The sequence below is a fragment of the Cervus elaphus genome, chromosome 9 (genome assembly GCF_910594005.1).
Source record: "Cervus elaphus chromosome 9, mCerEla1.1, whole genome shotgun sequence".
Lineage (NCBI taxonomy): Eukaryota > Metazoa > Chordata > Mammalia > Artiodactyla > Cervidae > Cervus > Cervus elaphus.
The window spans coordinates 20,092,049-20,108,010 of NC_057823.1; the positions used below are offsets into that span (position 1 = coordinate 20,092,049).

General features: G+C 42.7%; 1 protein-coding gene across 1 annotated transcript in view; it reads right to left on the reverse strand.

The window, feature by feature from the left end:
• Positions 1–906: 906 nt before the first annotated feature.
• Positions 907–15,962, reverse strand: part of LOC122700722 (fibrillin-1-like) — an 88,622-nt gene continuing 73,566 nt past the window's right edge. The window contains exons 52-58 of the mRNA XM_043913792.1: positions 13,455–13,649; positions 9,886–10,121; positions 7,404–7,470; positions 6,614–6,705; positions 5,382–5,550; positions 5,161–5,265; positions 907–1,337 (exon numbers count right to left, since the gene is read on the reverse strand). Of these exons, the coding sequence (XP_043769727.1) occupies positions 1,332–1,337; positions 5,161–5,265; positions 5,382–5,550; positions 6,614–6,705; positions 7,404–7,470; positions 9,886–10,121; positions 13,455–13,649 (870 nt within the window). The 3' untranslated portion in view covers positions 907–1,331. The remainder of the gene's footprint in view (positions 1,338–5,160; positions 5,266–5,381; positions 5,551–6,613; positions 6,706–7,403; positions 7,471–9,885; positions 10,122–13,454; positions 13,650–15,962) is intronic.

Below are 15,962 nucleotides of genomic sequence, written 5' to 3' on the forward strand. Positions count from 1 at the left end.
TCTATTCATCTCGTTTCCTTCACTTTTTCTCTCTTTTCAGAGCATTCTGTCAATAAATCATGAGCACCAAAATCACCCCTCCCACGTTCTGCTTTTAGGAAACCTGACTTAAGTCACCTGTTGTTATTTTAGAAATAGTAGTGTTCAGTGGAAAACAGTGTGGAGCTTCCTCAAAACAACAGCCACAAAAAAAAACAAACAAACAAACAAACTAGAAACAGAGTGATCATATGTTCCAGCAATCCTACTCCCAGACATATATCAGGGAAAGGTGAAAAGTCTAATTTGAAAAGGTACATGCACCCTAATGTTCATAGCAGCACTGTTTACAAAATAGCCAAGACATGGAAACAATCTAAATGTCCATGGACAGAGAAATGGATAAAGAAGATGTGGTAAGCATATACAATGGAATATGACTTGGCCACTAAAAAGAGTGAAATAATGCCATTTGCCGCAAAATGGATGAACCTTGCTATACTAAGTGAAGTAAGTCAGACAGAGAAGGAGAAATATCATATGACACCCCTTATATATGGAATCTAACAAGAAATGATACAAATTAACTTCTGTTCAAAACAGAAAGAGACTCACAGACTTAGAGAATGAACTTATGGCTACCAGGGGGGAGTATGTGATGGACATGTTACCCTGCTGTATTTAAAATGGGTAACCAACAAGGACCTACGGTATAGCACAGAGAACTCTGCTCAGGGTTATGTGGCAGCCTGGATGGGAGGGGAGTTTGAGGGAGAATGGATACATGTGTGTGTGTGGCTGAGTCCCTTTGATGTTCACCTGAAACTATCACAACACTGTTTGTTAATCGGCTATACCCCAGTACCAGGCGGGGGGTAAGTTTTAAAAAGAGCTGGAGGGTTCTTCGTTGAAAAGCAAGCCAGCCAGTCAGAAAACAAATCATTTATTGAGGGTTACTCTGTGTGTGAAGCATGTGATAGAAGCTGGAGAGGCATGCTTAAAGCCACACATCAATGGACTTAGGACAAATCAAAGTGGTAGCCAGAAGTCCTTGGTCCTGCCATTGCACTGGGATCTGTTATCTCCACAAAACTCTGAAAAGTCAGAGTTGCAGAAAACGGAAGATAAAATGGTAAGCTGGAACAGAAGCTCTTCTTTTCTCACCAGGGAAGGAAGCCATGGGAAGACCTCCCCACCCAATCATCCATAATCCAAATTGCCCAGAGAGTTCTAGGGCTGGCGAGATACTGCATTTCCACACTAAGCTGAGGAGAGATTTCAGAGAAGGCTTCTGCAGGCACCTGGTTTCCTGAGATGTTGTTCCGTTGTGTGTTTGAAAGCAAGAAGGGACTTCAACCCTGTGAGAGAAATCAGAGTCAGAATCAATGGCAGGATTAGTACAATTTGAACTCAGGGATCATACGTATGTGGGCACAGGTCTTACAAATATAGGCAGAGATAAATATGGCAACAAAAACTAGAAGGATAAACATTAAAATGTTAACAATGATTACCTCCAGTGTGGCAGGCACTGCTGACAAACTCAAAAGCTATTCTCAGCCTCTTGACTATTGATGTTCCCATTCTAGAAGCTAGAAATACTTGTTTTGTCAAATTTCTCTGTAACTATGAGTGTTCATGTGATACGGTTCTGACCAATTAGGTGAAAGGGAAATCCACTAAGGGGCTTCTGGAAAAGCTTTTGTTTCCCGTTGAAGAGAGAGGGTTGAAAGGTGAGTTTGCCACTCTGTCCCATCATTCTCCTTCCTGCCTTGAACATGGTCATGATGACTGGAGCTATGGCAGCCACCTTGTAACCATGAAAATAATTGATGAAAAGTCAGCATGTTATTGGTCAGATGGAAAACTAGGAAGAGTTTAGATCCTTAGCAACCTTGCCAAGCAACAGAACCAATACCAGAAATGCCTAACTCTGAGCTTCTATTCTTGCAATAAAAATAATTTCCTATTTATTTAAGCCACTGGATCATACTCTGGTTTCTCTTCAGATCGTATAAATCTTTCGCCTTTTAAGCTACTGGATCTTAGTTACTTGTTCTTGGAATACATCAGAGGGGAAAAATAATAAGACATTCTGGTAGGAGATGTAGGACCACAAAAGATAAATGCAAATAAATAAGGAAATTGTAGTGTTAGAAAGTAGAAAGTACTGAAAAGAAAATCAAGATAAGGGTGTGGGACAAGCATGAATACCTGGGTGGGTGAATAGGAAGCTGCACAAAATGGAGTTATCAGAGGAAATTCTATTGAAAAGAAATGACTGGAACAGAGATTTGAAGGAAGTGAGGGAGTTGTCTATGTGGGTGTCAGGACAAAAACATTCAAGGCATTCAAGAACATTCAGTTCAAGACTCCAAAAGAGGAAGTGAGCCTGGCATGTCTAAAGAATCTTGAGCAGCCCAGTGTGGGTGGAGCAGAGTGAAATGAGGGGTCTATTAGTAGATGACAGGACAGGAAGGAAAAGAGAATTAGATCAGACAAGGTCCTGTGGGCCACAAGGAGGACGTTGGCTTTGACTCTGAATAAGGTGGGAGCCATGGAGTGTTGTAGGTAGAGAAGGGAAGATATCTGACTTGGGCGTTCACGAGCACCCTCCGGTTGCTACAAGGAGACCTGAGCAAGATAAGACAGGGAAAAGATTAGAGAGGCAGCAAGGTAGATTTCTTTTGAGCTTATTTCCATCATTGTGGATAGAGACAATAGGACTTGGACCACAGTAGAAGGAATGAAGGGAAAAAGAAGCAACCAGATTCTAGATCTATTTTGAGGAAGAGTCAGCAGGATTTGCTGAGGGAGCAGAGATGAGGGAAGGGGAGACGAAAAGCAGAGTCAAGCAGAGTCAACGTCAATTTCACAACTTCACTCTTGAACAATAGAAAAATAGAGGACCCTCTGTGGAAATGAGAGGTGGGGGAATCTGATGATGTGACATATTGCAAATGAGAAGCTCATTTGGGACAGGCTACCTCTGAAATATCTATTAGATATCTAAGTAGGCATTTGGTAGGTGGTAGGTTATACGAGTATATAATTCAGGAGACAGGGCTGGACAGCACATTATTTAAATTTTGGGAGTCATTGCTAATAGTTGGTGGTATAGCCATGAGACTGGATGAGATCCACTGTGTAGAAGACAATGTGCACTTTGATGGAAAATGATGTGTTGTCAGGGGATACCTCCTCCCCTTCAGGTTATCTGGCTCTGATCTATAGTGGAACTACTTAACAATTTTATCAGGTTTAAACAACTGACAGTGATGGGAAATAAGTTCATGGAAAAAATAGTTTTGCCTCTAATTGTGCATTCATTTTGGTATTATTGTGATTGTATATGTATTATAATATATTAATACACAAATAAACACAATTATGAATTTTATGTGTTATGTAATATAAATGATTCTATATAACTTCTGAATATTTACATTATATGTACATTATATATATTAAATAATATGAATAATTATATATAATGTCCATATATTTAAATTTTATGTACAATTTATATATAATATAAATTTATATTTATATAGTACATAATTTGAAATGCATATATTATACAATATGAATAATTACATATACAAAGGCTGTATATACAATTATATGTATGATTTATATATTACATATAAAATTTTTATATATGTATTTATACTTATATATTTGTACTTACATGTATTTGTATACTTATATGTATTTATACTTATATATGTTTATATTTATTAATATATAGTTGGGCTTCCCTGTGGCTCAGTGGTAAAGAAGCCACATGCCAATGCAAGAGACATGGGTTCAATCCCTGGGTTGGGAAGATCCCCTGGAGTAGGAAATGGCAACCTACTCCAGTGTTCCTACCTGGGAAATCCCATGGACAGAGGAGCCTGGCAGACTATAGTCCATGGAGTCACAAAGAGTGTGACATGTCTTAGCAACTAAACAACAATAACAAATATAAAATTTATATATTATAATATGAATAATTAGATGTGATATCTGTTTATGTATAATTATGAATATAATTGTATGATATATAATTATGTCATATTATATATATTACATTTATTTACCAATGAGGAAACCAGGCAGATGTTATAACTGGTTCAAAAGACAACACAAAGAGCATGCATATATATAAATTAAAAGTAGAATAATATTATGTATTATGTATACATTGTGAACATTGCATACATTATATGAGTGCTATGCATTATGTATACACTGTATATATTATATGTGTGATGGAATACACAGACATGTCTGTTCTTTGCATTCTCTTATGAGCCAGTTACAACATCTCTTCATTCCTTCAATGATTAATAAGCAGAATAAAATCCTTAACATATGCTTATTTCATATCCACGAGTCATGATTTTATCTTTTGTAGTTTGCACAGCTACTGAAGCACAGAGCTGGGATTTAAACCCAGGCAGCCTAGTTCCCCAATCCCCACTTTTAAATACCACAGTTTATCAAATGAGTTCATACACATGAATGTCAAAGCTATGGTTTTTCCAGTAGCCATATACGGATACAAGAGTTGAACCCTAAATAAGGCTGAGCACCAAAAAATTGATGCTTTTGAATTGTGGGGGTGGTGGTTTAGTCACTCAGTCATGTCTGACTCTTGCGACCCCATGGACTGCAGCCCACCAGGCTCCTCTGTCCATGGAACCCTCGAGACAAGAACACTGGAATGGGTTGCCATTTCCTTCTCTGCTTTTGAACTGCAGCGCTAGAGAAAACTCTTAAGAGTCCCTTGGACAGCAAGGAGATCAAACCAGTCAATCCTAAAGGAAACCAACCCTGACTACTCATTGCAAGGACTGATGCTGAAGCTGAAGCTCCAGTACTTTGGCCACCTGATGGGAGGAGTCAACTCACTGCAAAAGACCCTGATGCTAGGAAAGATTGAGGGCAGTAGGAGAAGGGGACAACATAAGATGAGATGGTTGGATGGTTATCACCAACTCAATGGACATAAGTTTGAGCAAACTCTGAGAGATAGTGAAGGACAGGAAAGCCTATTGTGCTGCAGTCCATGGGGTCACAAAGAGTTGGACACGAATGAGTGACTGAATAACAACAGATGCTTAGCTTACAGCAGGTACTCAACACATAACACTTGGTTTGACCAGAACATGCTGACAACACACAATCTCTCACCGTCTTGGAAGTGGAGGGAATGGATGACAGTAAGATCCCTGAGGTCTGGGTCTCAGAGCTGGGTTTAGTCTTCCTGGTCATGCATCTTCTGTATTCTTCCCGTACCTGAAGGCGGATGCACACCACGGGGAGATGAATCACTCTTAGATACAGGGGGAGTGTGTGTGGCAGGGGCAAGCTCCCTGGGAAGGAGTGGGGCTGGGAGGGCAGCAGGTACACACCTGGCGGTTGAGCAGACAATGAATGAGGAAGATGAAGGCCCCCTGCAAGCTGTTGATGATGGTGAACAGATAAGCCATGATATTGGCCACGGGTCCAATCTGGAAAATGCCCAACACCCAGGAGCACCCCAAGATGAAGATCTGGGCAAAGGCTTTGAAGGTCAGTAACCTGGAGGGGAAGATTTGCAGAGGATATAGTTCTGGCTGTCATCCTCATGGGCCACCATGTTCCCAGGTATACTCTGAGGTTACCACCATGTGACCCATCACCTGGGTAAGAATAAATGTGGAACACAGGTTTCCAAGCCTAGAGGTAGGGAAGTCAAATCCTACAGCCATTGAAAAGGCAATTGGCCTACAGATACACATGGTCACAAAGATGTGTGGACACATGTATTTAATGCAATATTGTCTATGGTAATAAAAGGCTGGACATAAAGTAGCCACGCCATGGAAGCAACCTAAATGGTCATCAGCAGACGGATGCATAAAGAAGATATGGTACATATAGACAATGGAATATTACACGGCCCTGAAAAAGGATGAAATAATGCCATTTGCAGCAACTTGGATGGACCTAGAGATGATCATACTAAGTGAAGTAAGTCAGACAGAGAAAGACAAATACCATATGATATCACTTGTATGGGGAATTTGAAATATGGCACAAATGAAGCTATCTACAAAACAAACAGACTCACAGACACGGAGAACAGACTTGTGGTTACCAAGGAGGAGGGGGTGTGGGGGAGGGGTGAACTGAGAGTTTGGAGTTGGTGTGTGTGTTCAGTCACTCAGTGGGATCTGACTCTTTGTGACCCCATGGGCTGTAGCCTGCCAGGCTCCTCTGTCTATGGAATTCTCCAGGCAAGAATACTAGAGTGCTCTTCTCCGGGGGATCTTCCCAACCCAGGGATCAAACTCAGGTCTTCCACATGGCAGGTGGATTCTTAACCATCTGAGCCACCAGATCATTTAAATAAACTGTGTTCCATCCTTACACTGAAACACTGTATCTTAAAAAAAGGTATTGTCAACAGATTTTAGTATTGGAATAACTCGTTCCTCCTAGCAATGGTGCTAAGGCATGCTTCACGTGCCTTCCTGATCTAGACACTGGGCTATATTCCATTTGGAGTGCGGGACCAGGCTTACAAAAGGTACTCAGTGAATATTTGGGGAAAGAAGGAAAGGAGACAAGAAGATGAGGGGAAAGCGAGGCTGGACTGTACCTGGTGTCTTTGAGCGTGGAGACTTCCGCACTGACACTAGAAAGCTTCTGCCTCAGGATACATAGCGTCCAAGTCAGGAGGATGGAGTTGACCTGCGGAGCCAAGCAGAAGGGATGGAAAGTCTGGATATACAAATGGATGATGGTCAGACCATTTATGAAAAGAGAACTTTGATCTACAGTCTGCAGTAACCACTCCAGGAAGCCCAAACAATAACTCCTTCAGCAACCAACCCCAGAGGATTAGGACTTGACTGATAATTGACAGCCTCCCTCATTTCTGCCTCTGCTTCCAACGTAGGGCCAAAAGGAGAAAGCCAGTATGTAACCCTTACCGATTACCTAGGATGCCCTGCATTTAGTCAGCCTACCTGTAGAGTCCTTGTGTCAACAGCCTCTGAGCAGGGCATACCTGAAGCCTTCCCTTTTTTCTCTATAAAACTTTCCCACTCATCTGCCTGTTTTTGAGTCTCTGACGAAAGCAAGTGATTTGACAAATCAAAGTGGCTGAGTCCCTTACCACGTGTATTAGTGCTCAGTTGTGTCCGACTCTTTGCAACCCCGTGGACTGCAGCCCGCCAGGCTCCCCTGTCCATAGGATTCTCCAGGCAAGAATACTGGAGTGGGTTGCCATGCCCTCCTCCAGGGGATCTTCCCGACCCAGGGATTGAACCCACTTTTCTTACATCTCCTGCATTGGCAGGCGGGTTCTTTACCACAAAGCGCACCTGGGAAGCCCTGGGTCTCTTTGATCCTCCTCCAAAATACACCAAACCAAGCAATCAGCTTACCACTATAATTGTGCACACCGGCCCCAGGAAGCTCCAGATGAACCCTGTTTCTGTATTCAGCCAGCAGCTATGAAGAAAAACAGGAGTCAGTCATTGTATCTAAGTCCCAACCCTCAAATGACTCATGCCCTGCCAGATATGCTTATGGAAGAGTACTGGAGGATGAGGTTGAAGTGAAAATTTTCTTTCAGACCTTCTTCCTTAGTGAACGTTCCTGAAATGTGCTCTTAACGCCTGGGATAGAGATCATTTCTCAGTTCATAACCTTTGTACTCTCTCTCTCCAGAACTCTCCACGGTACACTTTGTCATTCAGCTCAAATATCACCTCCTCTCAAAAGTCACACTGTGTCTGGTCCTTTCCTAGCAGAATTTGCTGCTTTTTTTTTTTTCATGACATCTATCAGTATCATAAATTATCTTGCTCAGTTGTTTGTTTACATTGTCTATCTTTCCCTACTAGACTATGAGCTGCAGGAGAATTTGGACTTTGAATGTTTTGTTTATCTCTGAATACCCATCACGCAGTGCAAAGCCTGGCATGGATGAGGCATTCTGTAATTATTTGTTAATAGAAATGAAGTGAGAAATGGAGTGTTTCCTGACATATCAGTAAACAAGGATGTCACAGCCATCAGCGATTCCAGTCCTCCAAAAGTGAATTTCTGAGCCTGGAGGGCGATCAGGAAAAACAATACCTGCTATCAGGCAGCCATAAACCACTCCCCTTGGTGAGCACTGAAGACCTAGGGGTGGGAATGTGAAAAACCAGGATATTGGCCCCAGATAGCTGGGATGCAAATGAAAAGAATGATTTTAGTGAGCCCAGACTTTGTTGACAAAGGTCCATATAGTCAAAGTTATGGTTTTTCCAGTAGTCATGTATGGTCCAAGAGTTGGACCATAAAGAAGGCTGAGTGCTGAAGAATTAATGCTTTTGTACTATGGTACTGGAGAAGACTCTTGAGAGTCCCTTGGACAGCAAGGAGATTAAACCAGTCAATCCTAAAGGAAATCAACCCTGAATATTCATTGGAAGGATTGATGTTGAAGTTGAAGCTCCAATACTTTGGCCACCTGATAAGAAGAGCTGACTCATTGGAAAAGACCCTGATGCTGGGAAAGATTGAGGGCAGGAGGAGAAGGGGGTGACAGAGGAGATGGTTGGCTGGCATCACTGACTCAATGGACATGAGTTTGAGTAAATTCCAGAAATAGTGAAGGACAGGGAAACCTGGCGTGCTGTAGTCCATGGGGTCACAAAGAGTTGGACACGGCTGAGAGACTGAACAACAACTGTAACTACTATCTTCTCACATAGGACCTTCGATAAATCTACCTCACTTTAAAACAGACCATGCAGAATATTTTTAAGCCATAAAAAGGGACCAATTTGGGTCAGTTGTAGTGAGGTGGATGTACCTAGAGCCTATTATACAAAGCAAAGTAAGTCAGAAAGAGAAAAACAAATACTGTATAATAATGCATATACGTAGAATCTAGAAAAATGGTACTGATGAACATATTTGCAGAGAAGGAATGAAGATGCAGATGTAGAGAACAGATTTGTGAACACAGTGGAGGAAGGAGAGGGTGGGACGAATTGAGAAAGTAGCATTGACATATACACACACTCATGTGTAAAATAGATAGCCAGTGCAAGCATGCTAAATTGCTTCACTCCTGTCTGACTCTTTGCAACCCTATGGACTGTAGCCTGCCAGGCTCCTATTGTCCGTGGGGTTGTTAGTGAGAGGCTGCTGTGTAATACAGGGAGCCCAGCTTGGTGCTCTGTGACAACCTAGAGAGAGTGGGGTGGTAGAGGGGAGGGAGGCTGATGAGGGAGGGGACAAATACATACTTATGATTGATTCACATTGTTGTATGGTAGAAACCAACACAACATTGTAAAGCAATTTTCCTCCAATTAAAAACTAAATGAAAAAAAAAAAAAGAGACCATGGCAAAAGAATGGTGGCAATAATAACATGTATAATGCTTTACATTGTGCCAGACACTGTCTAAATATTTTGCAGATACTAACTCATTCAACACTCACAATAACACTATAATATAGGCATTGTCATCAGCTTGCATATAATAGATGAGGAAATGAGAGCATACAGAGTTTAAGTAACTTGCCCAAGGGAGCACAGCTAGACAGTGGTGTAGCCAGGATCCAGACCCAAGCAAGTTGGCTCTAGAGTCCACGAACTGAAAACTTTGCAATCAAGTTTACTGTTTACATTGCCACTACCCACCGATACTATAGTGCAAACAATGGCTTCCGGATTTGTGCAGTGCACAAACTGTGCTACTGCCCATGGCAGCCCTGAGACCTACAGCCCATAAAGTAAGAGCTCAGTAAATGGTAGGCATGACTACTGCTCCTGTTATTGCTCTTTTGTGTGTTCATTTAATTATCACCATGGAATAATTAATAACAACAATACTTTTCAGGGAAAGAGAAGAATGTCACTTACCGATTATACATCCCATAACCCTGTGGTTGTAAGCCAGCAGAGACAGCCACCACTAGCCCCGGGAGCCCATAGCCAAAGGTGCAGAGATACAGCATCTTGATGTTCCGAGTACTGAAGTAATTCACCACTTTCAGGTTCCTGACCATAAGGAAGAGCATCACAGCCTCCACCAGCATCCAGAAGAAGCATGCAAGGAAAAGGTAGTGCAGAAAGCCTGCGATGAGGGCGCAGCCCATCTGCGGAGAAGAATCAGGCACCTTCAGTCTCCCTTACTCCAGGGAGTATGTTCAGAGGAAGAGGGCGGAGAAGCAGTTCCTCTGTTGCTGTTTTTGTTGCTTTTGATAGGTAAGAAGTGGATTTATTTAGAGTGTGCATTATTTATTTAGAATGTATATCTATACATTCCATATAGCTTCCCAAGTGGCTCAGTGGTAAAGAATGGAGATGCAAGACACATGGGTTCAATCCCTGGGTTGGGAAGATCTCCTGGAGGAGGGCATGGCAACCCACTCCTGTATTCTTGCCTTGAGAATCCCATGGACAGAGGAACCTGGTGGGCTACAGTCCATGTGGTCACAAAAAGTCAGACATGACTGGGCATGCACACCACACACCACACACACACACACACACACACACACACACATTCCATGACAGAATTCTGTCCGTCTCAAAAGAAGAAAGCAGCTGTGAACACAGGGTGGTTAGTTTTTATGGGCTGGGTAATTTCATAGGCTAACAAGTAGGAGGATTATTTCAACTATATATTTGGGGGAAGGAGCAGGGATTTCCAGGAATTGGGCCACTGCCCACTTTTTAGTCTTTGATGGTGGACCTGGGTGCCTGTGGGTGGTCATTTAGCATCCTATGTATTACAGTAGTGTATAATGAGGCTCAAGGTCTACCGCAAGTTGAATCTTCTGCCATCTTGGACCTAGTTGGGTCTAATCAGTTTATATTGTATCCTCGACAGCTATGTCATTGTTTCAGGGTTGTGTCCTGCCTCCTTCTCTGATTCATGTTGATGTATGGCAGAAGCCAGCACAAAATTGTAAAGCAATTATCTTCTGATTAAAAAAAAAACCATAAAGGGGCTACTTTGACTGGACTTCCCCAAACACGGCCTCTTCATTCATTCCACAAATATTTATAGATATATTCTTCACTACAGGTAGTTCCATCCCTTTAGTAGGGACACCAATCACTCTGATTTCCCTAGAAATGAGTTTCCTCAGGATGTACAACTTCCAGTGCTAAAACTGGGAGAGTCTGAGAGAAAAACAGATAGATGATCACCCTACTTTAGGGAATGTTTGAAGATACAGGGGTGGGGGGAGGAGAAGGGATCTACAAACTACAGCCATGGACCGGTTGCAGGTTTTGTAATTAACATCTCATTGACACACAGCCTTCCCCATTTATGTATCTCTATGGCCGCTTTCAGGCTTCCCTGGTTTCTCAGTGGGTAAAGAACCCGTGTGCCAATGCCAGGAGATGGGTGGGGGGAGGTTCAGCCTCTGGGTCAGAAAGATCCCCTGGAGAAGGAAATGGCAACCCATTCCAGTATTCTTGCCCCATGGATAGAGGAGCCTGACAGGGTACAGTCCATGGGGTCTCAGAGAGTCAGACTCGACTGAGTGACTAAACAACAACATGGCTGTTTTCATGCTAAAATGGCATAGTTGAGTAGTTGCCAATGGAGACCACAGCATCTGCAAAATTAAAGATACTTTTACCTGCTTCTTTACAGGAATATTTTGTTCACCCTAGGTCCCATGATAAGAGGTGGGGAGTGCTACTAGCCTTTGGCTCCCAAGGGGTCTAGGAAGTGAAACATCCCGTAGTGAGAGGGTAGTTCTGCTTCAAGAATGATCATCCCACCTGAAACGTCACTAGTGCTTCCTTTGGAAATACCCTGAGAACCTACTGTTTCTGACACAGTTATTGGAGCTTAATTGGCCAAAAGTTCTTGTTCTCATGGGGCACACAGTCTTGTGGAAGAGGTAGATACACAATAAGTAAAACAACAAAAAAAATCAATATGGTTTCAAATATTAATAGGTGCTGGGAAAAGATGCAAAAGAGAGTGATAAAAAGTAGAAATTCTCACCTATGGATGCAACTAGAGATGATCCCACTAAGTGAAGTAAGTCAGAAAGAGAAACAACTACTGTATGATATCATTTATATGTGGAATCTAAACTGTGATACAAATGAACCTACCTACAAAACAGAAACAGACTCACAGACATAGAGAGCAGACTCATCGTCACCAAGGTGGGGGGAGGGAGAGGGATGGACTGGGAGTTTGGGGTTGTAAGATGCAAATTATTAAATTTAGAATGGATAGACACAAGGTCCTATTGTATAGCACAGAGAACTATGTTGAATATCTAGTAATAAACCATAATGGAAAAGAATATTAAAAAAGAATGTACAGGTCACCAGCCCAGGTGGGATGCATGAGACAAGTGCTTGAACCTGGTGCACTGGGAAGACCCAGAGGAATCGGGTGGAGAGGGAGGGGGGAGGGGGGATCGGGATGGGGAATACGTGTAAATCTATTGCTGATTCATGTCAATGTATGACAAAACCCACTGAAAAAATAAATAAATTAATTAAAAAAAATGTACATATGTATATAAATGAGTCAATTTTTTGTATAACAGAGATTGTCACAACACTGTAAATCAACTATATCTCAGTTTTTAAACAAAGCATTTCTCAATGGTAGCATTACTAATATTTATAACACTGCTACTGCTGTGCTGTGTTCAGTCATGTCTGATTCTTTGTAACCCCAGACGAGCCCACCAGGGTTCTCAGTTCATGGGATTCCCCAGGCAGGAATGGAATGGGTAACCATTTCTTCCTCCAGGGATCTTCCTGATCCAGGGATTGAACCCAGGTCTCCTTTGACTCCTGTACTGGCAGGGGGATTCTTTACTAACTGAGCCACCTGGGAAGTCCCTATTTGTAACACTGACTCTTTGCGACCCCATGGACTGTAACCTCCTCCATCCATGGGATTTTCCGGCAAGAATACTGGATTGGGTTGCCATTTCCTTCTCCAGGGGATCTTCCTGACCCAGGGACTGAACCCGGGTCTCCTGCATTGCAGGCGGATTCTTTACCAGCTAGGCCACGAGGGAAGACATTTGTAACAATATTGCCTTATTATTTTCTGCTGTGGGAAGATGGGGGAGACTGTCCTGTGCATTGTAAGATGTTTAGCAGCATCCCCTCCCAAAGATGACAACTAACAACATCTCCAGATATTGCCAAGTGTCCCCTGAGGGCATGGAATCATCCCAGGTAAGAACCAAAGGCTTAAAGAGTAGGAAGAGAGACCACCCCCATACATAACATGATCAGAAAAATCATCCTAAACTGAGACCTATCACAAGAAGGCATCAACTAGAAGCTGGCAGATGAGCATGGAAAGAGGGAAAAGCATGTGCAAAGGTCCTGAGGTGGAAACTAGCATTGAGGGAGTTAGGTGAGGAGGAGCAGAAGCAGATGGGGAGATGGTGGGGATGGATGGGGACACAGCCTGAGGGATACGAGACCTGGTTGTCGGTCTTGTCCGCACCAGTGAGAAACAGTATCTTGGCCAAGAAGAGGCATATGCAGAGGTGCAGGTGGACGTAGGTGTTCTGGTTTCGGATGGTGCGACACACCAGGAAGGTGATGATGGCCGTGGCGAGACACACCAGTGAGATGATCGTGCCCACGTGACTGATGAGGTACAGGGTGAACTCCATCTGTCAGAAAAGAGATACATTGTTGGCCTCAGAGAAAGACCAGTATAACCCCCAGGCAGGAAAAAGAACTATCCAGACTCTTGGCTTGGGTATATAGAGCTTGGAAACTTTTTCTCCCTTGGGTGCTCGGTGTGAACTAGACATTGTTCATCATCACCCTTCGGCATCCATAGCACCCATTCTCATCCCTGACCTATGCCCTATTCCTACAGGGTAAGACATCTACAAACTACATTTCCCATAATCTCTTGGGGCTAAGGTCCTGAACATCATTTAGGTTCTCCAGTGAGATGCACACATGAAGGTTTTAAAAGGCAGGATGGAGGCAGATACCAGTGTTCTGCAGACAGGAGTGAGCTGTGGTTGGACTCCACATTCTGACTATCTGATCTTTAATTTCATGGATGTGGGGTGAAATGCCAAAGGTAATTTATGACCCCTGGATTTCAGCTGCAGAGGGGTGATCTTGAAGCCAAATTCAAGTGGCAGAAACCCCTGACTTCAAGTCCTCCATCCCTTCCAAGAATTCTGTGATCATCCAAGCCCCTGTATTAAATACTTTCCTGCTTGACATACCTTGAGAGGTTCCTGTTACCTGCACTGAACCAGGACTGATAATAGGTGTTCCGAGATGCTCCAACTTCCAGGAGTGGAGGTGACAAGTTGAGTCTTTCGCTATGCCATTATTTGTAATTAATTTTATTGGGGTACTTTCTGTGTGTTAAAGATATGCCAGACACCAGCTTCTCTATGATGTTGTGATGTAGTGGTTACAATTCTGCCAGTTTCTGGCTGTTTAAGCTTGGGCAAGATAGTTAACTGCTCCGTGCCCATTTCCTCCTCTGTTAAAATGAGGATACTAACAGTAACTATCATGTGGAACAATTCCAAGAGGATTCAATGAAAATGCTTAAAGTACTTACAACAGTGCAGAAAACATGCATAAATGTTCATTTTCATCATCATTTTTTCCCTAATTAAATGCTGATGCTTTTTATTTTTTGTTTTTGTCTTTGGGCCACACTTTGTGGTATCTTAGTTCCTAGACCCAGGACTGAACCCAGGACATGGAAGTGAAAGTGCTGAGTCCTGATCACTGGACTGCCAGGGAACTCCTGAGTCATCATTTTTCTCTTGTTCTCATTTTTAAGATGAAAACATTTGGCTCAGCTCAGAGAGGCTGAGTGATATGCCAATGGAAACACAGCTATGAAGTGATTGAGATGGGACTTGAAACTAGGCTGGACTTGCTCTGGATCGAATTTTCTTGTCTTAAGCCTTACATTCCTCTAAGTAGCAATTTAGGACCTGCTTGGCAGAGAACTGAACTCGGGATCTTGCGATAGACAAGGATACCCATCACAGCACTGATGAGCATGTCTTTCCTCGCTACCAAACCTAGCTTCTCACTGAGGCTTATTTCATGTTCCACCACCTCCCTGACCTAACCCCACTTCTCAGTGACACAACTCTCAGTTTCTGTAACACAAATTCTTGCACCATTTATAGGCAGACCTCAGAGACAGTGCAGGTTCAATTCCAGACCACCGCAATAAAGCAAATATTGGCAATAAAAATGAGTCACATGAATTTTTATCTCCCAGTGCATATAAAAGTTATGTTTACATGCCACCATACTCACCATACACGTTTAAAGTGTATAATAGCATATGTCTGGAAAATGTAGATACCTTTATTAAAAAATACTTTATTGCTAAAAGATGCTGCCATCATCTGAGCCTTCAGTGAGTCATAATCTTTTTGCTGGTGGAAGGTTTGAGACGTTTAAAAAATGACCAAAATGTGACACAGAGATATGGAGTGAGCAAATGCTGTTGGTAAAACAGGGCCAACAGACTTGCTCAATGCGCACAGGGTCGCCACAAACCTTCAATTTGTTTTCTCTTTTTTTAAAAAAAGTGATATCTGCAAAGTGCAATAAAATGAAGTATGCCTATAGACGATTTTGGAGAAAGAGGCCTCTGGACTCAGACCATCCTGGGTTTGAATCCCATCTCTACTAATTACTGGCTTCATGACTAAACAGACTACTGAGGTCCAGCCTCCTGTCCTGAAAAGGGCATCTAAAAACAGCTAAAGAGTCAAGCACATAGTGTGTGTTAAGGCGCTTCAGTCGTGTCTGGCTCTTTTCGACCCCATGGACCATATCCTGCCAGGCTCCTCTGTCCATGGGATTCTCCAAGCAAGAATACTGGAGTGAGTTACCATGTCCTTCTCCAGGGGATCTTCCTGATCCAGGGATCAAACCCACATCACTTTACATCTCCTGCATTGGCAGGTGGTTTCTTTACC